This window comes from Arachis stenosperma, chromosome 5 (genome assembly GCF_014773155.1).
Source record: "Arachis stenosperma cultivar V10309 chromosome 5, arast.V10309.gnm1.PFL2, whole genome shotgun sequence".
Lineage (NCBI taxonomy): Eukaryota > Viridiplantae > Streptophyta > Magnoliopsida > Fabales > Fabaceae > Arachis > Arachis stenosperma.
In genome coordinates, this window is record NC_080381.1 from 137,881,794 (window position 1) to 137,909,033 (window position 27,240).

Here is a 27,240-nt window from a genome sequence, read left to right on the forward strand (position 1 = left end):
TTTGTAGCGCCAACTTCTTCTGCTAACTTTAATCCGGCAATCAAGGCTTCATATTCTGCCTGATTGTTTGAAGTCGGAAATTCAAATTTTAAGGAGACCTCTATCTGGGTTCCTTTTCCATCTACCAATATTATACCTGCGCCGCTCCCTGTTTTGTTGGAGGATCCGTCTACATAGAGTTCCCATGTAGTCGGTTTTTCCTCTTGTTCTCCTGCATATTCTGCAATGAAGTCGGCGAGGCATTGGGCTTTAATTGCAGTCCGAGTTTCGTATCTCAAATCAAACTCGGAGAGCTCTATTGCCCATTGAACCATTCTCCCTGCAACATCCGTCTTTTGGAGGATTTGCTTCATGGGTTGGTTCGTACGGACTCTTATTGTGTGAGCCTGAAAGTAAGGTCGTAGCCTTCGTGAGGCTATTACTAAGGAGTAGGCAAACTTTTCTATTTTGTGGTACCTTAGCTCAGGGCCTTGTAAGACCTTACTGGTAAAGTAGACCGGGTGTTGACCGACCTCGTCTTCTCTGATCAAGGCTGATGAGACAGCCCTGTTTGCCACGGATAGGTAGAGGACAAGGTCTTTTCCCGGTACTGGTCGGGTTAAGATAGGAGGTTGGCTTAAGAATTTTTTGAACTCTTGGAACGCCTCCTCACATTCCGGAGTCCATTCAAACTGGCATTCCTTCCTTAATAAGGAGAATAATGGCAGGGATTTTAGTGCTGATCCTGCCAAAAATCTGGAGAGGGCTGCAAGTCGGCCATTGAGCTGTTGAACCTCTCTTAAACAAGTCGGGCTCTTCATTTCTAGGATGGCTCTGCATTTGTCGGGATTGGCCTCAATCCCTCTTTGTGTTAGCATGAAGCCTAGAAATTTCCCTGCTTCTACTGCGAAGGCGCATTTTGCGGGATTTAGTCTCATCCCATGCAACCTTATAGTATTGAAGACTTGTGAGAGGTCGGTTAAGAGGTCGACTTCTTGCTTGGTTTTTACTAACATGTCGTCGACGTATACTTCCATTAAGCTCCCTAAATGGGGGGAAAACACTTTGTTCATCAGCTTTTGGTACGTGGCTCCTGCATTCTTCAGTCCGAATGGCATGACCACGTAGCAATAGTTGGCTTTTGGTGTGATGAACGATGTTTTCTCTTGGTCGGGTTCATGCATCGGGATTTGGTTATATCCCGAGTAGGCGTCCATGAATGATAGGTATTGGTACCCTGAGCTGGAGTCTACCAGGGCATCAATACTCGGTAGGGGATAAGGGTCCTTAGGACATGCCTTATTCAAGTCGGTATAGTCGACGCACATTCTCCATTTACCATTTTGTTTTTTGACTAGTACTACGTTGGCTAGCCACGTTGGGTATTTGACCTCTCTAATAAAGCCGGCTTCCAGGAGCGCCTGTACTTGCTCTTCTACTATGGAGGCCCTCTCTGGGCCGAGCTTGCGTCTTCTTTGCTGTACAGGTCGGGACCCTGGGTAAACCGAGAGCCTGTGAGACATGAGCTCGGGATCAATCCCGGGCATGTCGGAAGCTTTCCAGGCGAAGAGGTCGGAATTAGCTCTTAGGAGTTCACCCAACCTTTGTTTCAGGGTTTCCCCTAGGTTGGCTCCTATGTAAGTGTTTTTTCCTTCCTCCTGACTTGACCGTCTCTCCCGTTTTTCCTCTGGGGTCGTAGCTCTTCTCTGGTCCTTGTGCCGCCCAGCTCTATGGCGTGGACTTCTTTGCCCTTTCCTCTCAGATTTAGGCTTTCGTTATAGCACTTCCTTGCCAGTTTTTGATCTCCCCTCACCGTTGCTATTCCTCCTGGAGTCGGGAATTTCATGCAGAGGTGAGGAGTTGATACCACTGCTCCAAGGCGATTAAGGGTAGTTCTGCCGATTAAGGCATTGTAGGCCGACCCTTCATCGATGACTATAAAGTCTATGCTCAGAGTCCTTGATTTTTCCCCTTTTCCAAAGGTAGTGTGAAGGGGTAAAAATCCCAGCGGCTTTATTGGCGTATCCCCTAACCCATATAGGGTGTCGGGGTAAGCTCTCAACTCTTTTTCATCTAACCCTAACTTGTCGAAGGCGGGCTTGAAAAGGATGTCCGCCGAGCTTCCTTGGTCTACTAGGGTTCTGTGGAGATGGGCGTTGGCTAGGATCATAGTTATCACTACGGGATCGTAATGCCCTGGGATTATCCCTTGCCCATCTTCTTTTGTGAATGATATAGTGGGGAGGTCAGGTGTCTCATCCCCGACCTGATAGACTCTTTTGAGATGTCTTTTGCGAGAAGATTTGGTGATTCCACCTCCCGCAAATCCTCCTGAGATCATGTGGATGTGTCTCTCAGGGGTCTGTGGTGGAGGATCTCTCCTGTCCATATCATCTCGCTTTCTCTTTCCATGGATGTCCGACCTCTCCATGAGATATCTGTCAAGCCGACCTTCTCTAGCCAGCTTTTCTATCACATTTTTGAGGTCGTAACAGTCGTTGGTGGAGTGACCATATATTTTATGGTACTCGCAATACTCGCTGCGACTTCCCCCTTTTTTATTTTTAATAGGTCTTGGGGGTGGCAGCCTTTCAGTGTTGCAAATCTCTCTGTATACATCCTATAGAAGTCTTTAGAGGAGTATAAGAGTGATACTTCCTGGGCCTCTCGAGACCGAGTTCTTCCTTCTTTTGACTTCCCTTTCTCTCTCCCTAGAGGAGGAAGTGGGTCCAGGTCGTGAACTCAGGTCTCTTAGCTTTGCATTCTCTTCCATGTTGATGTACTCTTCTCGGCCCTCTCTTGTACATCACTTAGAGAGACGGGGTGTCTTTTAGATATGGACTGTGAGAAGGGACCTTCTCTGAGTCCATTGACTAACCCCATTATTACTGCCTCTGTGGGCAGGTCTTGGATCTCTAAACATGCCTTATTGAACCTTTCCATATAGGCTCGTAAAGACTCTCCGACCTCCTGTTTTATTTCCAGGAGGCTGGGTGCATGTTTTACTTTGTCCTTTTGGATTGAGAACCTCATCAAGAATTTCCTAGAGAGGTCTTCAAAGCTGGTGATGGATCTCGGGGAAAGGCTATCGAACCATTTCATCGCTGCTTTCGATAAAGTTGTCGGGAATGCCTTGCATCTCGTAGCGTCGGAGGCATCGGCTAGATACATCCGACTTTTAAAATTGCTTAGATGATGCTTTGGATCCGTGGTTCCATCATAGAGGTCCATATCAGGGCTTTTGAAGTTCGTTGGAACTTTTGCCCTCATTATGTCCTCGCTGAAGGGATCTTCTCCGCCCAGGAGTTGATCTTCACCTTCGTCGCGGGAGTTCTTGAGGGAGGATTCTAGCTGTAAGAGTTTTCTTTCTAACTCTTTTCGCCGTTCCATCTCCTCTTTAAGGTACCTTTCGGTTTCCTTTTGTTTCTCCGCTAATTGCTGCGGCGGCTATGGACCAATCCTATTAGTTCAGCTACGTGGGATGGTCCGTCCTTTTCTGATTCACGCCCATCTGAGGAATTTACCTTCGGATTCTTTACTCCGGAGGTACCCTCTCTGTGCTGGTCATTGTCTTCATTGCCATTTCCCATGTCTAGATTCTCTTGTTCAGAATCTGTTTCGACATGGCCTTCTTCATGGGATCTATCTGCCATCGTGGGATGATCTCACGGGTCCCCGGCAACGGCGCCAATGTTACGGTAGGTAACCGGAGATTAATAGACGAATGGCGTTTAGCGGCCCAAGTGTGTGAGAAGGAGAAAGGGTAGGCCGCAACTCGGGAGGCTCCGTCCGACTTGTGCGCGCGTTGAATGGGGGGTGGTACTTGCAAAGACACTCCGATGCCTAAGTTAGCAAGAGTGTGAGCAGAGAGTATTGGACTTAGAGATACCTGAGGGGTGTCAGTGTACTTAGGGTGAGCCCAATAACCACGTTGGGGTAGTGCCGTATCTTTAGGGCGGTAACCGTCCCTAATATCTTGGGGAGGTTAAGATATGGCTTTATGAGGCGGTTAGAGAGATTTTAGGGGCGGTTACTCATTTGAATGAGGGTTTATCTGCCAGCTAATCTCACATCCGACCTCTTCAGACCAAGTCGTGGTTGGCACCGACTTCTTATGTGAAGGTCGGCACTTAGCAAGGCTCTAATCCTTTAGATTAGTCCTTTTGGTTGGACCCGGGCCTTCGCATTGGGCCAGGGTATGAACAGATCTTTTTTTGAGATATTTTTAAAAAAAAATCTTATGAAAAAAATAAAAGTAATTTTATGTTTGGGTATCTCATGTAAATTTTTTTTTATTTATCAATTATGTTTGGGTATAACAATATAAAAGTACTTTTTTGTTTATTTATTATACGAAAACATCTTTTTTTAAGAAAAAAAGATCTTTTAAAAAAAATGTAAATTATAGCTTCTCAAAAAAGATGTTTTTTTTATTTTTCTAGTACTTTTACTTTTATTACTAGAAATTTGCCAAAGATGCTAAATAATAAAAAGATATTTTTTATTGAAAAAAGATATTTTTTATCAAGATAATGGCGCCCATACAAGCACGTAGTTATAAATGATTTAGAATGAAGGGAGTTACTCAGATAAAAACGTCTAAAACGTCTTTTTTTTAAAGATATTTTTTTATAATTAAAATGTAACATATATAATTAATTAAACTGTGTTATTTTTGTCAAAATTAGACCAGACAAATTAATTTGATCGAAAAAATAATGAATCAAATCTCGAATTGGTTTAAATTAATATTAGTTTTTATAGAAAATGACTACAATATTTTTATTATAAAAATAACTAAAATACTCCTATTATATATTAATATAAGATTTTAGTTATTTTTTATAATAGGAATATTGTAGTTGTTCATACACTGGCCCAACACTAAGGCCCAGGTCCAAATACACCAAAAGGCCCAATCTAAAGATTGGCCTTCGTTATTCACCAACCTCTTTAGAAGAGGTCGGGCTCAACACAGACTTCTTTTCAAAGAAGTCGGGTTCAAAAGATAGCTGGCAGATAACATTTATTCAAATAAGTAACTGCCCCTAAAATCTCTCAACCCACTTCTAGAAGCCATATCCCAACAATCCCTAGATAAAAGGGACGGTTATCCACCTAAAAAGGTGGCACTACTCCAACGGTGGTTATTGGATCACCACTATAAATACCCAAATACCCTGACACCCCTCAGGTATCTCTAAGTTCCAATACATTCTAAACCTGCTTAACCCCATGCTGACTTAGGCATCAGAGTGTCTTTGCAGGTATCACCCCCCATCTCTTGGAACACACAACTCGGAGGCGGCTCCCAGACGTAAACCAAGTCGGAGACCACACTCCTCCAGCGCTTGGGCCTCAAACAAGTCCAACCACCGTCCGGTTCTAGGTAAGCCCCGGAACAGTAGTCAATTTTTATAAAAAATATTAATTTAGACTAGTTTAAAATTTAATTTATTGATTTTTCGGCTAAATTGATGTGTTCAGTCCAATTTTAATAAAATCATGCAAGTATTTATTATGCATGGGTGACTGATGAGGAGGGGGAAAATACGCTAATCCGCTAGAAGATTATAAGAGTAATCAACTTTAACATTAATAAGATTTGATGATTTGATGTTATATGGTTATTTATTTTTGGAATGAAATAAGGGAAAAGATATGCAAGACACTTGAATGCATGGATTATCTTAGTTTAATAGTGTGAAAAAGTTAGTAGTAGCAAATTAAATAAAAGTTTAGCACTTGAAGTAAACATCTAAATAAAGCCTAAACGATGAAACTAGCATTCGCATGAGATAATGAAATTAAGCAAAGTGTTAACTACGTGGTGATTAATTAAATAGTTAGTGTAAAAGATAGATAGAACATGCAATGGAATAAGTCAATTGAACGGGACATGTGAGAATTATTTAGGTTCAACAAATGCAGCTGAGCGTGATAGGTAATTCTCACACGCCATGTATTCGAAATTCCAAAAGCTTCGGTAATTGACGGAACGAAAGGGAGGTTACCTTTATTTCTTCTAGAGAAGCCTTTGAGTCTCTGATGAGTATGTATATGGCTGATAACGATGTCCATACTTCTATTCAAAAAGATCTACAGCCTAGACTAGACGGTGTGTATAATATAAAGAAAAAGTGCTCTAGTGCTATTTGAAAATTTTATTCTTAATATTATATTAATATAGTGTTGTGAAGCTTTGAGAAGCCCATAAAGTTGCACTTTTATTATGCTTCTGTGACCATAACATCAACACCTGCTTTCTTCCCTTCAATCATTCAACATCCTTGCCCATATTTGGAAAAGTAGACCACTTTTTTTCTTCTTCTTTGAATTGTGGAAGAAACTTGAATGGAGTGATTAATGTATGGTTCGTTATACATACTTGGTCAGTGATCATATCAATTTATGAGAAATGCAATTATTTAATATAGTTGTTAATTAAACTTTAATAAAGAGATGATAAACGTCAAGCTATGGATTAATGAGTCCAGTACTATATTGTTGCCTTCCAAATTTGACTAGCGTAATGCAAAAAAGCTAACAACTGCATTGTTAGACCCGTTTTTGCCTAGTTCATTTTGCTTGTTACTAGCCTTATCTTCACAATAAGCAATAACAAAAAGGAAAATTTATGCCCTTTTTCCTTTCTGTCCGCCACTTAATCTCCTTTTAATCACCAGAATATTTTTTCTTTTTTCTTTTTCCTTTTCACCCTCCTTTAATTTCGTATCTCATTTTGCCCTCATTCACTGGTTCGTTTTTTTAACGGTTAATCCTTTTGGAGTTGAATTTACCGCTGAATTAAATTAGCACATAATTAATTACTACCTTCAATTTTCTGACTTTTTAAAATTAATTTTGATACTTCCATCATACACCAAAAAACATTCTATGCGTTTCCGTGAAAACTGAAAAGATAAGACTTATTTTACCTATGCGGAACACACAAAATTTACTAAATAGAAACATTTCACTACTTACTACCACTCTACCACTACAATATATCCACATGGTTTTTCATTTTTTGTCAGGATATTGACAACTTCACATTGATTATGAATCACCAAGTTTGACAGCCACAAGTAAAATTCTCACTAACAGAGGTAAATCTACAGGCCAAGTTCCAATTAAAATATATAATGCCAAAAAAAATGAAAAAAAAAAAATAAAAACTAAAGAAAAAGGGTACAAAAGAAAAGGACGAGACGTATTGTTTTCTTCTGAGAAGTGAGAACAGTGAGACGGACTTTTTATGCGTCCCCCTGAGAAACTTCTCGGAATCGGTCCCATACGGTTAAACGACGCACGTGACCGATTCGTCACGTGCGCCTCCGCGTGCACGGACTCTGATTCTCTGCACCACCGTGTATCTAATCTAACATGCTCCCTACAGCTTGCACACTGCCACTTGTCAATTGCAAACTCTTTGATTCGCTCTGTGGCACTGATTCAGCCATGGGGTCTCCTGATTACTACTATTATCGCGATGGTTCTGGCAATCTAACGGCTCCGATTTCACGTCCGCATAACCAGGCTGATGAAGGCGCAACAGCGTATCCTCCTCCCCTTCTCTCCCACCAGCACTACCTCCTCCTCCTCCTCCTCCTCCTCCTCCTCCTTCACCACCACCACCACCACCTTCTCTCGCACGCTTTGCTCCAATTGCCACGCCAAAGAGCTTCGGATTCATCTCCTCCACCATCATCGCCGTCGCCGTTTCCGTCCATGGTTCCCCGCTCGAACTCCTCTTCACCGGCATCAAATCTAGCGGCCTCACTGCCGTGAAAGCGGAATCTCTGCTTCCTTGGGCGCTTCCATCGATTTGGTTGCTGTTGCTGTTGTTTGTAGTGGTAGTTGTGGCGGCGTTGGTGGTGGCGTAATTCGACATGAGGGAGAAGATGTTGTTGCAAAGCGATCTCATCTCGGCGAGCTCCTTCGTGAGCTGCACGTTCTCCTTCCGTAGCCTCTCGTTTTCGTCGAGGAGCTCCGCCGGGGCTCGCGACGGCGAAGAGCTCGACGATATCACCTGCTCGTCGCCGGAGTTAGACGGTGATATTATCGGCATCGCCGTGGGTATGGCAGTCAACGGCATCGGAGAAGGAACCGCGACGGTGGCGGTGGCAATCCCGGCAGCCGTGGGAGACGGCGACGGTGAGGGCGTGGAGATCTTCCGGCGCTGAATCTCGCAGAGGAGGCGCTTCTCTCCCCGGCGGAAACAGTCGTTGGAGAATTCCCACCGATCAGGTACAACTTTTCTAAATCCCTGCACAAAAACATGAAAGGTTTAGGAAATAAAATAACAATAACAGGAATCTTTAAAAGAAAGAAAAGAAAGGAGTAAAAGAATTACATAGGTGTTGAGCTGGCGAACAAAGCTGGAGAAATTGTTGTGCTTGAAATACTTAGGGAGAAGGTCTCTGGCGAAGACGGTAGGATTCCAGACGATGAAGGTGGATCCGTCGTCGTTCCAGGAGATGACGTCATCAATGGACTGGTCCTCAACGAGCTGGTAGGTCTTAGTTAGAAAGGGAGTCGGAATGGATCTCTGAGACTCACCGCCGGTAGCGGGGGAGTCGGAGGTGTCCACCGGCGTGGGTGGAGGCGGAGTCATGGAGGAGTCGATGAGAGAGAGAGAAAGAGGTGATTCTAGAAGGTTCCGATGTGAGGGAATAATAATAATAAAAGGGGGGAATGAAGGGGAGAGAGAGAAAGATGGAGAGAAGGAAAGGGGGGTCAGGGGTGGGAAACAAAAAGGAAGGGGCGAGAAGGTACTGCGTTACGTCTTATGTCGAGAAAGTTCCGTGTGAAAGGATTTGTTTACCGCATTTGTCTCCGAGTGACGTACGTTATGTGAGGGTCTTGCTAACTCTTTTTAACTGCGATCCTTGTAATATGAGTTACACGCCTCTTTTTGCCACCCAAGAAACTTCTACACATTCTTAGCCACCAAATTTATTTAATCCACCTCACTCATCAACTATCACAATAACCATACATACAACGCCATCATTCAATTTCTTTCATAATTCATATACTTTAGGAGAAGTTTCAAGTGTACCCATGTGTACTGTTTTAATGATTTTTAATAGTTAATTTTAGTTATAAAAAATATATATATAATTAAGATTAAGAATTAAAATTTATTAAAATATTGATATATTGATATATTTTAAAATTTTTAATTTAGTTTAATTTTAAAACCAATCATATCAATTTTTATTACTTATTTTTTGAATTTTAATGTTAAATGTCAATATTTTTTATTAATATTATTTAGTATACTTAATCAATATTTTATTTTTTATATTATTAAAATTTAAAATTTTAAAATTATAATTTAATACTTAAAATTTAAGATATTTAAATATTAAATATTAATAAATTTTGTTAGTTATGTAATATTTTTTTTGTTATTGCTTAAAATCGAGATTATTAAAAATAAAAAGAAAAATACATGATCAGATAGAAGATAATAAAAAAGTTCGTCTAGAAACTAAAGAAGTTTATATATCTTTGTTCTTGCTCTTGTCTTTTAAATTCTTAGAAATCGAATCTTAGATTAAATCTCAAATTGTAGTTCAACTTAATAGATATTTAGTTTAAATTAAAATTTAATTTTTCTTTAATATCTGTAACTGCCTTATGGGTTTTTTATTTTTTTTTTAATGAAACGCTATCTTTCATTAAAAATAACTGAATGAAGCCTATAGATAGATTTACACTTTGTTTGAATGAGGTGAATATGAAAGGAAAGAAAATGTGAAGAAAGAAAATGGATGGAAATATGAGTTTTTTGTTGTTTGGACGAGGAAAGAAAATAGAGTGAAAAGAAAAAAATTGATGTGGGACTCATAAAAATGTTTTCTTTTTAAAGATGAGATGAAAATAAAAGGAAAATGTGTAATAAGTGTAAAATTACTAATTTAACTTTTGATTAATTAAAAAAATAAAAGATATAAGGATATTAATGTAATTTTTTTCTATTATAATTTTCTCTCCTCTCACTTTTTTTTCATCCAAACAATAGAAAATTTTTTCTCTATTTTTTTTCCATCCATTTTCTCTTTATCCAAACAACACATAAAATAATCTATTTTCTTTCTATTTTTTTTCCTCTCATTTTCTTTCTTCTCATTTTCTTTTTTTCCATTTTCTATTATCTATCCAAACAAAGTGCTAAGCCAGCAAACTCGTCCATCTGATCCATCACAAAGATCTTCAAAAGTACATAGGATATTTTGAGTCAGGTAAAAGCAAATTTGCTTTTCAATATCAATTTCTCTAGATAGATAGAAGATAAGGGCTATAAACAATGTGAATAATAAATTATGTGTATTTTAATTTAGGTTGGTAAAATTGAAAATTTGAATGAAAATAATTTTATAGAATGATTTTGGATAAAAATAAAATTTATATCAACATAATTTATATTTGATAATTTTATATTAAAATTAATTTTAATAAAATAAATATTATTTAAATAATATTAGTTAAAATTATTTTTAGATAAATAATTAATTAATTATTAAAAAAATATAATATTAAATTATAATATTATTTTTTAAATATATTTAATTTTTTATATTTTTTTATTATTTTTTATATAATATTTTTTATAATATTCTATTTTAGTATATTTATAATTTTTTATTATTATAATAAAAATTAATAATTTATTTATAAAATTAAAAATAACATATAAAAATTAATATTTTTAAATATTTTTTATAATAAAAATTAATATTTATTTATTAAATTAAAAATAATATATAAAATTAAATAACACATTTTAGTATTTTTTTAAGTATTCTTAATAATCTTATTTTTATTATTATTTTAGATTCTAATTTTTTATTAGTTATATTTTTATTATTATTTATTATTAATTTTTTATTTAATTTATCATTTTTAATAGAAACAATAATATATTATAAAAAATTAAAATAATTATTTTAATATTCTTAGTATTCTTTCATTTAGTATTATTTTGGATGATAAAATTTTATTACTTATGATTCTATTGTTATATATGATCAATCTTATATTTATTTTGTCTTTTTTAATAAAATCAATAAAAAAATTAATAAAAAAAATTAAAATATGAAAAACAAGTATTAAAAGTGATAAAAAAATGATGGAGAAAACATAAAAGAAAAATGGTCAAACATAAAAAAACAGCATTCAAAGAACTTAAACACACTTCTATCCTCTCCAACGTGGTTGTCAAACATATACTATATCTACAAATTCAATAACATTTTTATTCATTGTTACTTTTATCTATCCTAAATTCTAATTAGATATTAGAATGCCAAATGGATTTTCTATTTACATTATATATACGTATTTCTGCTTTTTAAGGTAAGTTCCAGATCTTTCTTTTATAAAAAGAGAAATTATATAATATGAAGCCCCACAATCCCAGACACTCTTACTAAGCAACAGTGATATTTCTCCTCAAAGGCTATGGCGGGAGAGAAAGAGAAGGCTAGCTAGGCTTCTTTTGATTTCACTCCAACTATCTATTCTTAGGATTATAGGATATAATTTTTAAAAGAATTTTATATTATATATATATATATATATATATATTACTTATATTTTTAAGTTAAAAATAACTAATATAAAGTAAAAAAATAAAATTTATATTTTATACCATACAAAATATAAAAAAAAATTATACACAAATAACATAGATATCATTTTTCATGTATTTTTGTTCCCACTAGATTACTTTAACCTAAAGCAGCGGGTTTCAGACTTTCAGTTACTATTGGGGAATGAGTGGCAGTGAGCCCTATTCTTGATTAAATATTAATATATAAACTATAAAGAAAAAATATATGTAATTCATTTTTAGTTAGTAAATAAATACTAGTTTTTTATTTTTATTTTTTTAATTTGAAATTTATAATTTATAATTAAATATTTAGAGTAAAAGACTTATATATAATTTAAAAATTAAAATGAATAAAAAACTTTAAAAAATAGCTGAGATATTGACTGAAAAATATTATTATTTAGCATTATTCATATAAAAAATATATAAAAAAATATCAAACTAATATTTATTTATGTATGTAATTTTACTGGATCCCATGCACTTAACGATTTTGAGCTTCTATTTAGCTTTAACCTTTTATTAGTTTCTCCTCCCTGCATGTAGCAACAGATTATCACATTTAATTATTATAAATTTTAATTTTTTATATGTAATACCTATAAGCTACCAGATCAATGAGAAGCTAATTAGTTTAGTCCATTAACTTAATTCCTGTCTAGGGGAAACTGATCTCATGGAAATGGATCAACTAATTCCTCACTAAACAACACCAAACCTCAAAGATAAAAGCTTCTTCAGGTTCCAAAACTTAACTGTCATCTTGTCTAAGTCTAACCAGCAATTTCCTTTCAAAGATAGAAAAAATAAAAGAAAAAGAAAAATATTATTTGATGCAAACAGATTCTCTGGAGAATACTAGAAAAAACAAAGCGATTTGGACCTCACAAGTGTCCCTTGCTACTTGAATATTTTAGTTGTGATGCCCCATAATAATAATAAGTGTTAATTTCTTACTTTCATATTATGCTATAACATAATATCACATACACACGTATATATAATACATGATACGCCGCTATTCACACATTGATATAAGCTAGTATTAGTATTAGTATATTATATATATCTTAATCATGTCAATGACCACAATATATGTTGTAGAGATTGAAGACAGAGTCATAGAAAGATACACACAAAGACCATATTATTCCTTATGAGACCAAAGCAATAATAGTTCCTTTGAATAATAGATAGATATAAATGAATCATTTTCTTATATATATATATAATTGTTTTGTTTCCAGGGACTACCAAGTATTTCACAACATCCAAATGAATGGGTTCCTTCCAAATTTGTAAATAAATGATATGCTCTATGTCCCTTGGTCCCCCATACCATGGAATCCAAAGTTACTGCATCCACCAATTTAGATTTTAGAGACAACAATGATGATTTTATCTGCTTATCCTATATCTGGAAGAATTAAGATGAAAAGCTAACAATAAATAATTATCCAATAAAGGAAAGTGACTGCTATATTATTGTTGTTCTTCTTCAATTTTTTAAGGGATAAATAAATATGTCACTTTATGAAAAATTAACATAGTTGATTCTTTTGGGAGATGGACATATTTCTAGGGGTAAATGTGTCATTTTGAAGGAATGAACAAAGTTTTCTTTTGGGAACATGTTTGTATTGCGGATATTTGAAATTTATATGCCTTTTAATTTACGGTTAATATTTTTGGATATTGGATAAAAATTGGTGTAATTCTTTAATATTGGAAGTTATGGTGTTTTACAAAATTTTGGGGGGCTATAGAATTTGCAGAGTGCGAATTGTCAGATTAATTTTTTTTAATTTATAAAGACAATACACAAGCTGTGTATTGTATTATTTTAATATTAAATTACAATATGCAAACTGCGTATTATATTATTTTAATATTAAATTACAATACACAGTTTGCGTATTGTAAATACACAGTTTACATATTGTCAATATAATACGTCTTCTGCGTATTGTGCTTGCACAGAACAGCGCCCTCCATAACACTGTAAATCTCTATTTTTTATAACATTAACGTAAAACTCTCTCCACTCTTTCATATTAAAATGAAAAATCCTTAATTTACAGGTTAAAAATTAAAATCATATATATATATATATATATATATATATATTATATATATATATATGCTTTTTTTTTGAACGAAGGAAATGCACGTTAGCAAAACAGAGCCCTCACTATTCTAAAAAAAAGTAGTTAGCAAAATAGAGTCTAAAATTTACTTATTTAAACTATATGCACTCCAAAATCATTATATTGTCCTAAAACAGAACTGCTACTATTATGTTCTTCCACTTTTTATATAAATCGTGGCATTTATATAAATTTTAGGTTTCACATAAAATCTTGACAAAATTCACAACTTATTTGAATTTATATTAATTATAAAAATTCATGAGTTTTATGGATTTCAAAAAGCTAACCTAATTCATGATTTAATACAACGATTTGTGGGGGAAGTTCAAGAAGTTGCAGCATAAAACCATGCAAAAAAGGCCACGGTTTATAAGGAGAAGGCGTAAAACCTATATTAATCTCACAATTTAGCCACGAAAGAATACAAAACTTGATATAAGGTAGCGATTTAGAATATGGATCAAAATATTTTGGACTACATAAATCGTTAATTTTGTACATGATTTACGGTAAAAACTAAAACTTGTATATATAAAGGCCAAATTTATATAAAAATTGGGAGAACAAAATACCAACGAATTTGTTTATAGGATAATCTAGTAATTTTGGCATAGTTTAAATGAATTCATCCTTACCACACCAGTTCGGAGTTTTTTCGATTTACAAATAATGGACTCAAACTCGAGACCTCTAGGTGGAGAGGGATAGACTATATTATTTGAGTTGTAATTCGTTGGTTGCACACATGTTCTATTAGTGTTTTTTTTTTTGCAACATATTTCATTAGTTAACAACCCAAGTAGGCAAATGGGCCCAAATAGGATTCATGGATCATTTGGTTTCTCCGTTTAAAATGTGGCAGTCCATAAACCAGCGCAAAATGGATACATGTTCTCAATTGCCAATTTGCCATGACCCAGAAAAAAAAAAGATGTTCTCAAAATACAACAGAAAATAAAAACTAAATAAAAATGGCATGGCATACATGATCTAGAGCAGTCATGCAAAGTTGGCGATGAGATGGAAAATAAAATATATATATATATATACCTAATTACTTAAAAGAAGTACATAAGCATATATGTGCATCATCGAATTTAGGTTAGATTTGGAAATTAAAAAGCATTAACCAAGAAGTCACCATCTCCCAGCCATACAGATAAGGTTGAAAACTCGAAACTCTCCACCTTATCCGCTTTGTACTATAACATGCATACAATTATTATCATGTCATATACCCAACATATATCGGTTAAAAAACCAACGACTTATTATTATTTTTTTCTCCATTCTATATCCCAAGACGCCTAAATAATATGATAATCTAATAACTATCTTTAACTAACTTTACCTAGAGCTTTCATAAAATATCTCATATTATGTCCGTCTAGATAGGTTTATACATTATTTTTTTTATTTTTATCGTATAAAAAAATATAATATTAATGTTTGGTATAATTTTTAAAATTAAATTATAATTTTTTAAAAAATTATTTTAGTGTTTATAAAAAAATTAAAAAAATGACTTCTTTCATAATAATTTTTTTTTATCATTCTTCTCTTAAAATAAATATTTTTAAAACTAAAAAATCAAACACAAAATAACTTATTTATAAATTACTTTTAATATAAATATTTATTATTTAAATTATTTTTTTAAAAAAATTTTAATTAAACTATTTAACCAAATTAGACCTATATCTTTAATCCATGATTAACCTTTTTTGATAGCTTAATCCTTTGCTTAGCCTATATAACTTTCTTTAATTTCTTTTGCAAGAGAAAAGACGAGCGACGGCATGCGTATGTGAATGCAAATAACATTGAAATGAACAATATCAAGTACATCAACTTATTAAGGAGTGGTATGATAGGTTTATTAATAAATATATCATCATTTTTATTTTTTATTAATTTAAATTTTTTTAAAAAAATATCATGACATAAATTAAAATTTTTATAATTAAAATATAAAAAATTTAAAGTTATTTTTTTAAACTATAAAAATATAAATACAAGATAAATAAAAGATTATGTAAAAAAGTTCAAACAAATTAAAAAAAAAAACTTTTATTTAAAAAATATGTTACAAATATAATAATTCATGTATTTTTTATATTAGTTTAAGTTTTTTTTTTTTTTTTTTGAAAGTGATATCACGAGCATTTATAATAACTTCAAGTATCTTTTGTATACATCTTGTGAGTAAAGTGCACTACTCAAACATACACATTCTAAATATCTTTGTGACCCATAATAGTATGTAGCTTTTATAATAATAAAATAATAATAAACACTCAATCCAATTCAACCATAGCAAACTATATATTAAAAAAACGTAAGCTTCAATCTCCGAAAACTAATGGCAAGGCCACCACTATATCTTAAATGACACGCATTCAATTGAATTAAATTGAATTTAAAAAGATCATGAAAATTTAGAGCTAGCTAGATAGAGAGACTTTAGACTTTAGAGTTCACAACTTCACATACAAACTTTGACAAAAAGTCAAGTCGGATTGAAGATAAAAACATTAATTCTGTGCTGCCACTTTATCTTTTTGACGATCATCACTAAGATATCACTAACGCAGCTTCACCTTCGTTTCCAACTTGTGGGACCACCTGTTCACGTTTAAATTACCTATTAGTCCTTTTTCTCATCATGTTTTGTTTTAGAAATTAGAATACACACTCAAATCTTGTGTTCTTTATACATAAAAAATTAATTATTTAATCTGTTATTTATATAAAATATATGTTGAATTAACATATGTGTATATGTATTTTAATTATATTATATGTATATTAAAATTAGTTATTATATATTATAATAAATATAAATAATTTAATTTATTTTTAATATATATTTTATATTTTAAAATATATTATATTTTAATATTTAATTTTAGTAATTAATTTTAATATTAAAATAATATTTTTGTACATTATTAATTTGATCATTAGTTTTTTTTTTATATAATATTCATTTTAAAGAAGCAAAACAAACCTGATCCTCTAATGAATTGAACGACAGCGATGATCTCTTTGTTCTTCTGATGATGGCTAGACCCACTGAATTATCCGTCGTATATAAAAAAATAAAATATAGAGATCAAATAAAACAACTACTTTTATGATATAAACACATGATTCAGGAAAGATAATTAAAGAACATAAGATCTTTTGATGAAAAAAATATGAAAAAATATATATAGGTAAACAATAAGAATATTAAATAATGTGAATAATGGATATGTCGAATGTTTAATTCAATAAGTATGTAGATAATTATATTCATTATTTTTAATTAGATGATTATTTTTTTTACTTCGATTTACTCATGCACAATTAACAATGACTGAATGCTCAATTCACTAGATATGCAGATAGTTATTCTAATATTAAGATTTAAAAAGTAATTTACAGGGTGAAATATTTTTTTATTTTATTAAATTTATTCAAGAACCTATATTCATTTTATTTATAAAAGTCATTATTTATTTGACAAAATCCAAAAAAAAATACATAAATAAAAGAGAATCTTTGCAAGCTCAAGCTCCTAGCCTAAATGTTTCAAAAAGAAAATGGTACTCAACTAAAATCAGCTTAGAAAGACAAAATATTAGGAAGTTAATATTTTTTTAGAATAATATGATACATACAAATTTTTTTATCAATTAAGTTGATCTAATGTCAACAATAATTAATTATTTTTATCATTCTTACTCCCTCACTTACCTAAATTTTATTGTTTAACTTAATTAAATTTAGTTTAAAAAAAACCTTATACATATAACATTTTTCTTATATCAATAATATCAATTAGTCAATATTTTAGATTAATATTTTAATTTTATGCCATTAAAATTTAAAATTAATATTTAGTATTTAGAATTAACTAAGTTTTGGGTTAAAATTGATAAATTTTATGAATTATATAATATTATTTCAATAAATATTCAACAAGATGCATAATTAAAAATTTGATTGTTTTAATTAATATCTCACCTTCCTATATATCATTTAACTAGTATAAAAAGTGTAATGTGCATCCTAAAAATTAATCACCAAAAATTAATTACTATATATTTATATGTATAATACACATATTATTACTTAGCTAATTTCCAACGTATTTTTATACTTAAACGTCGTTAGATGAAATTATTTATTTGGAGATTCTGTTTTTGTTTTGAAATTAGTAGGTGAGAGGAGCACTCATAAATTTAAATTCAGACGTTTGTGATTATAATTATTTTAATGGGCCTATCTAAATGTTGGTTGAATGTTACCTCCCAAAAATACAAATTTATTATGATATACGGACAAAAACACAGAATATAACATGACACATATACAAATATATAAATTTTAATTTTTTATAAGATACAAAAATATAACATATATATATATAAATATAAAATATTTTTTAAATAAATTATAATAATATTTAAATATTTTATTAATATTAAAATATAAATTAATACTTTAACTATTTTTAGTTATATTTTTAATTATATAAAATATTTAAAATATTTTTTATTTTAATAAATAATAATATATATTATTTTTAAATATATTTTTAAAATAAATTAAAAATAAAATTAAACACGTTAACATACAATAATATTTAAGTATATTTAAATATATTAAAAATTAAAATATTTTTTATTTTTTATTAAGACATCACTAAATATAAAAAATAAATATATTAAATAAATATCAAATAAGTATTATATTCAAAATTTATTCGAAGTCACAAGAATACAACAAATGATGAGCAAGTATCAACAACTCAGCGAGTGTGAGTGTATGTATAGCTACTTCATTACTCACTTCTTAATTTCCTATGATGTTTGAGAATTATCTATAACAAAACAAATATCAAAGATCACTAAATGTATTTTAATTTTTAAAGAACATGCAAGCCATTATTACAAATTAAATAAATGGACACACACTAAATATACATCTAAGATATAATTAATCACCAAAATTAATTATTAAAATAAAATATATATTAAAAAAATTAAATTATATATATTTATACACAAATACATAATTTTTGATAGAGTAAAGTATTATTTTTGTCCCCAACATTTGGGATAAATCTCAAAATTGTCCATAACGTTTCAATCGTCCTATTTACGTCCCTAACGTTTTAAAATTGACTCAATGTTGTCCTGCCGTTAGGAATCCGTTAATAAAATTAACGGCGGGACAAAATTGAGACGATTTTGAAACGTTAGGGACGTAAATAGGACTAAAACGTTGGGGACAAAAACGATACATAGAAATAAATTTTAATTTTATTCTTCAATAATATCAATTTTCTACTGTACATAGTATTCAATTATTTTTAATCATATTTACACTTAATCACCTTATTTTCATTCTAAATAAATCAATTTTTTATAATTTTACGCTTAAAGTAATATAATTTTTTTATAAATAAATAAATTTTATACTTTCATTCTAAATAAATAACGTAATTTTACTTTCATTACTTAATTACATTACTTATATTTTTTTTATAGTTTTACACTTTCATTCTAATCACATTACATTATTTATTTTTACATTACTTAATTTTACTTTCTTCTACTGTACATAGTATTCAATTATTTTTAATCATATTTACACTTAATCACTTTATTTTCATTCTAAATAAATCAATTTTTTATAATTTTACGCTTAAAGTAATATAATTTTTTTATAAATAAATAAATTTTATACTTTCATTCTAAATAAATAACGTAATTTTACTTTCATTACTTAATTACATTACTTATATTTTTTTTATAGTTTTACACTTTCATTCTAATCACATTACATTATTTATTTAGAATAAAAGTGTAAAATTTATTTATTTATAAAAAAATACATTACTTTAAGTGTAAAATTAAAAAAATAAATTTATTTAGAATGAAAATAAGGTGATTAAGTGTAAATATGATTAAAAATAATTGAATACTATGTACAGTAAAAAATTGATATCATTGAAGAATAAAATTAAAATTTATTTCTATGTATCGTTTTTGTCCCCAACGTTTTAGTCCTATTTACGTCCTTAACGTTTCAAAATCGTCTCAATTTTGTCCCGCCGTTAATTTTATTAACGGATCCCTAACGGCAGGACAACATTGAGTCAATTTTAAAACGTTAGGGACGTAAATAGAACGATTGAAACGTTAGGGACAATTTTGAGATTTACCCCAAACGTTAGGGACAAAAACAATACTTTACTCTTTTTGATAAACGTGTACCATCATTTATGATATATTATTATTGTTTATAAACTTTTGAAGTGAATAATAATTAAAGGAGGAGGAAAAAAGCTAAAAGAAAAAGCTTAAAGATTGATGCGGATAATAAATATCTAAGGCATATTCCGCATGTATTTTTCTTCACGGTCCCCTTAGTTACGTGCTATTTGGTTCAGGTGTCACACAAAGTCAAAAACCAGCTTCTAGCACACAAGTCAAAACGCATTAATCAGAAAAAATGCCACAATATGCATCCACCCAAACGCTGTCTTATCGACTCACTCACACTTTAATTTGGTGTAACGGTGGAAGCCTGGATGGTTAGGATCACGTACCTGAGCGTGCATTCTGTTTTGTGGCACAACTGCGGTTCCGGTGGCGGTGGTTGAGGGTGGAATCGAAGGCGTCCGGGAGGTGGCGATCGAGGCGGAGGAAGCGGCGGCGGTGTATGCTGTTTTGGAGCATGGTGCGGACAAAGGAGGCTTCTATGGTGTTGAGGAATTGCATGTGCTTCTCTTGTGTCCAATATGTTGGAGACTCCATGCTCGTGGTTGAAGAGGGTTTCTTGGTTTTGATATGAAGAATAATGAAGAGGATGTAACTAATAAATCACTAGAATAGTGATACAACAAACTGGGAATTTATTTCAGCCTCTAATGTCCCAATTTTATCCTCTAATATTATAGGAAGGTTATCAGGTGTACTGGAAACATCGGTGTTCCAGTTGTTTTAACCGTTGATCTAAATTATAAAAAATATATATAATATATATTAATTAAAATCAACGGTTAAAACAACTGGAACACCGATGTTCCTAGGTACACCTGATAACTTTCCAATATTATATATATATATACTAGACCTACCTAGGGGAAAAAAAGATCTTCGCACAAACAAGATTTTCTCTATTTATAATCATCAATAACTTTCTTTTCAAATTTCAATAAATAATAAGTATACTTTTTTTAAGAGTGAAAACTCGGTTGTAAAAGTTGATATTTGAACATTTTTAATAATTTAATAAATTTGATTAAATTATTATATAATAATTTTTAATGATCAAACTTTACTTAAAAATAATTGTAAGCGAGTCATTAACTTCTTTTGCCCACGATCATCGCTTCATTATTAGATGAATGTTATAGTACTTAAAAAATGGTGTATATTTACTAAAAAAAATAAAAAATGGATATTTAATTTAAAAAATATAAAAATAAATTATTTTTAAAAAATTAAAACTTATTACAAAATATAAATTAGACAAAAATTAGATAATAATTCATAGACACCGTATAATTAGCCTCATTATTATTATTATAAAAGGAAATGAGAATCACAGTATATCTTATGATAATGAGTTGATAAACTTTTGAAAAAGTATATATTAAAATATATTATTATATAATTCTTTGTATACAACACTCATGTAAACTTTCTTTTTCGTTCTTTATATTATGAAAATTAATTATTTACAATGAAGACTCTCTTTACTCTTTAGTACTTAGTTTGCTAAACTTCTTCCCTTAAAACACAAATCAACTAGAGGATTGTTTTAACTTTAACTTGTATTGTATAATTTATAACTTCTTGAAGACGATTAATTAATATATGAAAGAGCTTAAGATACATAATAAATGATAACGTACATGGTACTTATATTTTCAACTTATACAATTTGTTAGTTTTCTAACTTATGATGAATGTGAATGATATAAGCATGACCATGATGAGGCTATAAAATATCTCTGCGATTCATGAATGTGATGCACGGAAGAAGATATTTTGGGGATTAACGAAGAAAAAAACATAAAAAAAGAAAGTGGTATGAGCTAAGTTGAGATGGCGACCAATGGTTAGTCCAAATCAATCTTGAGACTTGAGAGTGACCTTTTTGCTTCGAAATATGAAACCAACACAAACATGTCATGTACTACATATATATATACTTCCCTTTGCGTCTTCCGGTTCTACTTATTGTATCTCTACTGAAAATATACAGTTTAGATTTTTTTTTTTTTTTGTTAGGGTTGTCAAATGGGTCAATTTGGTTTATTTAAGTTCATTTTATTTGTAGGTCATAGTTTTAGTTAGCATCGTTTTTTACAAGTCCAATGAATAAAATGGATTAGTTTGTTTATTTTTTTATTTTATTTTTAAAAAAATATTTTTACCAAAAATATTATTTTTATGTCAAAAATTTTAAATAAATAATATTTTTTTAGTTGGTGGATCAAATTTTTAGATCAAATAAAAAAAGAATATTATCTAAAAGTGTTATTTTAAAAAAAAAGTAATAATATAGTCGATTAATTTAGATACGGTGGGCAATTACGGATCATAATGTGTTAGTTTATGGGGTTTAAAGAAAAGATTTTATAATATAAACAACTCATTTTTTAATATTTTTTACTAGATACTTATCAAATTTCAATTATTTATTATATTTTATATTAATTATTCATCAAATTTAAAAGAATAATTTACTAATAAGATTCTACACCTTTTTTTAAGATTATAAGAAAAAGAGAAAGTATGAGAAACCAATGAAATATTTATACAATGTGTATAATGAAGGTTTATGGAGTATTAGAGATATAATCATTAGTGTTACATTTTTCCATCAGCTGAAGCTTTTGGGATGAGTGGTATCATAACATAGTATTAAAGCGCTAGATCCGAAAGGTCAAGAGTTCGATCCTTGGTGAACCCAAAAATTAAAATAATTTTTCGAGAAGATGTTTATTTTGTACTCTTCTCCTTAATTTATTTATTATCTCTAATTTTTAAAAAGTGTTAGATATATAAATAAATTTGTCTTTATTGATCAAATTGCTAAAAGATTGTAGAAGTCTCTAATATGATAACTCACATAATCACATTCAAATATCTAATAAAAGTGTAAATTAAATTTATTAATACCGATGAAAACAAGAAAAAGATGATAAAAGTTAAATATTTGACAAATCAAAACGTATCTAATAATTGGTTACATACTCATGTAAGTTGTTGACTTGTTGATTACCATTTTATACACACTAGAAGTAAGAAGAATTAAGCAGGTAAAATAACTCAAATTAAAGTCAAATATGAGTTGCTAAGCTTTGACCAAACGTTGAAGAATATATAACTTTGAAAAATTTAAAAGCAAAATTGAATAAAAAACTAGAAGGCAAGAAGTTAGGAGATTTATATATGCTCTAATTCTTAAGTGAAGTTTACGAATAATATGAAGTTATGTAGAGAGTTTTTATTTCCTCTATATTCGGAGAGTTTTGGTGTAGGATGCTAGTGTTTTTATTTCCTCTATATTATGAGTAATATGTTTATTTCCTCGACGATAAATAGAGATTTGCATACTTATGTGCAATTGATTTATTCCTCTTTTTTCCCTCTTAATTATTTCTTATATTTAAGTTTGCAAAGCATTTGGAGAATTCATTCTTTCAATTGAGTTATTCTTTAATAATTTAATCATGATTATATAAGATATTGTTGAAAACATTTTAAGGAGCAGCCAAACAATCAACAGTAACAAGCGTTCTCCATGTGAAGCCATGATTTATTTCACTTTGGTTAGATCATAATGGACATTTTTGTTTATACTTGATACTTCTCAAAAAAACATAGACGAACTACTTATTTTCTGCTTCTGTTATTTCTTTAGAGGTACAAATAAACAATTCAAAAAATAAAAGAACTATTTATTTCCTTTTTTTATTGGTTGAGTTTTATTTTTTCTGTGGTGTCCTTTGGGTTTTCTATCCCATTGATAATTTTTCAGTGCTGGGTGACATCTCTTATTATTTCTCTTCTCATCTATGGCCCATTCCTTTTTTTATTCTTTTTGGACAAAAAAATTAATTTCCTTTACGAAAAATATATGTATCTGACTATCGGAATAAATTCATGTTTTTTTCTTTTATAAAAATTCAAAAACAGTTAATTTCATGTAAAATTTATAGTTAAAAATCATAAAATAATTTAATAGATTTAATTAAATTATCATTTAACGACTTTTAGCTATCAACTTTAATTATCACTTTTTTTTTTGTCTCAACTTTTTCTTAACAAATGGACTTTTAAACAACAAATTTATAAAACCTAAAACGTTTCATAATAAAAGCCAGAGCAAATTGGCGAAAATTGCCAGAGATTTTCATGAAATAACTTATGTACCAACAATAATACAAGAATACAAAAATACAGTACATGATTTAGTGTTATTCATTATTTTAAGCCCAAAGATATGATATATGTTAAAAGAAAAAAAGAAAGCTAATAATAACAATGGGTTTTGTTTATCAACCAATGTCTAAGAACCATTAGCTGAAGGCATTGAAACTTTTTGTTTCCCTTCAATATCTATCTCTTTGACGCCATCACTCAATGAAGACGATGGTTCAGATTCATACTCTCCTTTACAAACTACAGAACCATCATCCTCATCCTTTTCTTCTTCTTCTTCTTCTTCAAGAAGCCCCTTCTGCCGCAACTCTCTAACTTTCAGAAATTCGTCATAGTGGGCCTTTCTATGTTCTTTAAACCTTAAGCTCTTCTCTGTTTCAGAAACTAACAACATGTAAGGGTACTCTTTCAATTCAATACCATGCACATCATTAATCCACTACTACCGTGGTGTTTTCTATAGAAATATTTTGATGGACAAACCCAACTTATGCAATAAAGTAAATATAGTATAATACATTAGTTATTCAAATATTTGAATTATTGGATAAAAAATCAATCATCAAAACCAAAAGTCCCATATGAGCAAATACTATTACGAAATGAAAGAATGACAATCATATGTGATGAAACCACCAAGCGAAGATCGAGTAACAGTATCATACCGTCACCATCTTGATCCATTGCTTCTGCCTCATCCTCAGATGACCAACCGCCGGATTGCCCAGCACCTTTCTGGCTACTAGAAGCCATGTCATTCAGAGCACTCCATATTGCTTCAGCATGCACTGTGTGATTATCATTTTCATCACCAATACATGCATCAAAACTTCCTCGTACAGGGGATAGAGAACCTAAAAGATTAGTTTATTTCAGAACAGTTGTTACACATAAATCGTGTTCTAGAAATCCCATTAAGTCATTAACAATGTTAACTTAATATTCTTTACAAAAAGAAACCGAACTACACCAAAGCCTAAGTAAATGTTTGAAATGAAAATTTTGAAAACCATTAAAAATCCATTGAGAGAACACTAGAAGCAATACTGTAGTTTAAAGCAGTAAAATATCTCTTTCCCCCTTGCTGAAATACAATCAAGCTATTATTTGCAAGAAGAGGTATATCAATGCATGCATAATTGAATACTAAATTACTAATTAAAAAATTGATGTGAACGAGAAAGCAGCATGAAATTTGCACTTCCGGTGATCTTCTTTACATACTATCGTCATCAATCATCGGGTGATATGGAGTCTTAGGCTCAGTAATTTTCTGCCTCACAGGTTTGTTTGCCTCAATTTCTCCAATGTTAGCCTCGTCCCATCTTACGCGTCCCCTACAATGTGCAACAAAAATTCATGATATTTGGAACTTGCAATGTAATGTGCTTGAAAATAAGACATTATATAAATAAAAAACATGGTGATGATGCTTTATAAAGATATATCCTATCAGCGGAGAAATGCAAGAGGGGACTCCATAACAATTTTCATTCTTCTATCGACAATCATGTTCATTAAACAGGCAACGTAATGTACCTATAAAATTAGCCGAACCAACAGATCTCCAGTATATCAAAAGGGATCAAATAGGATTTGGAACCATTCCTGTTCCTTTCTTTATTTTGACCTAAGGAGTGTTTGATGTGTACTATCCCCTTTAGTCTTGCATTTGTACACAGTACACACTTTCTGCTGAACAGGTAAACATACCACCAGACACAGAGAAGGTTATGTTGAAAATATCTTTTGACTAAAAGGGTGTCATTCCTTTCCTTCATAGGCTTTCAATTTAGCATCATGGTTTTGGGAATATTTCCATTGATGGACATATAAAACCCATCTCAACCCTTTCCTTTAAAAGAGTTCATTCCTAGCATGGTCTTAGAAGATGAATTTTCAACTCAAGGGAAGGTATTAACTGTTCAGAAACATCCATAGTAGAATGTAGTGCAAATTACCCGGACAAACAAATTCGTCTAATTTTCTCCTTATATTATAATACAAAATATACAAGAAGCTGGAGCATAAGCAACTAACAAACAGAAAATTACTTGCTTGCATTACCTCATTTTGGAATACAATGATCTCTTCAAACACCAAAATTATTCAAAGCAATCAACAAGTGGCCTGATCAGCTGGAGAAAAAACATAACAAGTCATGTGGTAAGAGCCTCAGAACACTACAATTAATAGAAACCAAATAATAAGAAAAGAAAACTCTGAAAATGCTACTCAACGACATTCCAAACAAGTCAAAGATTGTCAAAGCATGAAAGCAACTAGATACACAAACTGATAAAACATAAACTCTGAACTAAGCATTTGAAAGAGAAAGCACACCATGATTGGGAAGAGTAAGGTACTTAACAGTTAACAGCGAAAATTCAAACCCTTGTGGATAATTAGTACTCAATAAACAAAAAGCAAAATTTTTTTTTTCATTACACAGTAAACATTAAGCAACGCGAAAAAAAAAAACTGAATCCAAATTGGGCAAATCGAACTACTCCAATTACGTTCTACAGTTCACAACCCACGATTTTGCTAAACTTCACAATCAAGCAGAAAAATTCACAAACTAACAAACCCTAAAACTTAATTGACGAAACATTAGGTGATCTAAAACAGCTTAGCATCATTAAATTCTCATCGAATCCGAAAAAGAAAGAGAGACGAGCCCATTGCAAAGAAAAACCCCCAAAAACTTCGGTTGAAAACTTTCACCTAGAAAATATAGAATTGAATTTTCTCGGGAAACAAACAACAAAGAAAAATATAGAGTTGTATATACCTGGAAGATGAATTCGGCGTGTTAAAGGAGGAAGCAGGTGCAGTATGCTTAAAGCTTTAAACTTTACCTCTCAAGAATGAAGATTCTTCTTCTCCATAGTCTACTCTCTCATATTTCCAGTCCTACCCTTTTAATTTTTATTTTACTTTAATGATAATTTTTAATTAATTATTTAAAATTAGAATTTAGAAATTATATCATGTTTTAGCGGAACCGATATTTATATGATGAGTAATA

General features: G+C 31.0%; 3 protein-coding genes across 4 annotated transcripts; all 3 read right to left on the minus strand.

Annotated features, from left to right (window-relative positions):
* Positions 1–6,881: 6,881 nt before the first annotated feature.
* LOC130982165 (heat stress transcription factor B-2b-like) lies at positions 6,882–8,745 on the minus strand. The gene is made up of 2 exons (XM_057906044.1): positions 8,336–8,745; positions 6,882–8,248 (listed from the first exon to the last, which is right to left on the minus strand). Exons 1-2 carry the CDS (start codon positions 8,594–8,596, stop codon positions 7,397–7,399), a joined length of 1,113 nt encoding a protein of 370 aa, XP_057762027.1. The 5' UTR covers positions 8,597–8,745; the 3' UTR covers positions 6,882–7,396.
* A 7,283-nt stretch (positions 8,746–16,028) lies between these two features.
* LOC130982919 (uncharacterized) lies at positions 16,029–20,678 on the minus strand. Its single transcript, XM_057907061.1, has 3 exons — positions 20,360–20,678; positions 16,766–16,830; positions 16,029–16,380 (listed from the first exon to the last, which is right to left on the minus strand). The coding sequence occupies exons 1-3, from the start codon at positions 20,565–20,567 to the stop codon at positions 16,330–16,332; spliced, it is 324 nt and encodes a 107-aa protein (XP_057763044.1). The 5' UTR covers positions 20,568–20,678; the 3' UTR covers positions 16,029–16,329.
* A 3,536-nt stretch (positions 20,679–24,214) lies between these two features.
* LOC130979616 (protein phosphatase inhibitor 2-like) lies at positions 24,215–27,211 on the minus strand. Of its 2 annotated transcripts, none has more exons than XM_057903092.1 (5): positions 27,004–27,211; positions 26,277–26,347; positions 25,434–25,546; positions 24,875–25,063; positions 24,215–24,581 (listed from the first exon to the last, which is right to left on the minus strand). In XM_057903092.1, the coding sequence occupies exons 2-5, from the start codon at positions 26,279–26,281 to the stop codon at positions 24,337–24,339; spliced, it is 552 nt and encodes a 183-aa protein (XP_057759075.1). In that variant the 5' UTR covers positions 26,282–26,347; positions 27,004–27,211; the 3' UTR covers positions 24,215–24,336. The 2 variants fall into 2 exon arrangements, with proteins under 2 accessions (XP_057759075.1, XP_057759076.1); XM_057903093.1 differs by lacking the exon at positions 27,004–27,211 and adding an exon at positions 26,937–26,960.
* Positions 27,212–27,240: the final 29 nt, after the last annotated feature.

Coding starts and splice junctions, on each gene's coding strand:
- LOC130982165 (XM_057906044.1), bottom strand. CDS start 8,596: ATGACTCCGCCTCCACCCACGCCGGTGGACACCTCCGACTCCCCCGCT. Junction 8,249..8,335: donor TTCGCCAGCTCAACACCTAT/GTAATTCTTTTA, acceptor GTTTTTGTGCAG/GGATTTAGAAAAGTTGTACC.
- LOC130979616 (XM_057903092.1), bottom strand. Junction 25,064..25,433: donor CCCGATGATTGATGACGATA/GTATGTAAAGAA, acceptor CTAATCTTTTAG/GTTCTCTATCCCCTGTACGA. Junction 24,582..24,874: donor AATGGATCAAGATGGTGACG/GTATGATACTGT, acceptor TTTCTGAAACAG/AGAAGAGCTTAAGGTTTAAA.
- LOC130982919 (XM_057907061.1), bottom strand. CDS start 20,567: ATGGAGTCTCCAACATATTGGACACAAGAGAAGCACATGCAATTCCTC. Junction 16,831..20,359: donor AAAACAGAATGCACGCTCAG/GTACGTGATCCT, acceptor CGGATAATTCAG/TGGGTCTAGCCATCATCAGA. Junction 16,381..16,765: donor TCAATTCATTAGAGGATCAG/GTTTGTTTTGCT, acceptor AAACGTGAACAG/GTGGTCCCACAAGTTGGAAA.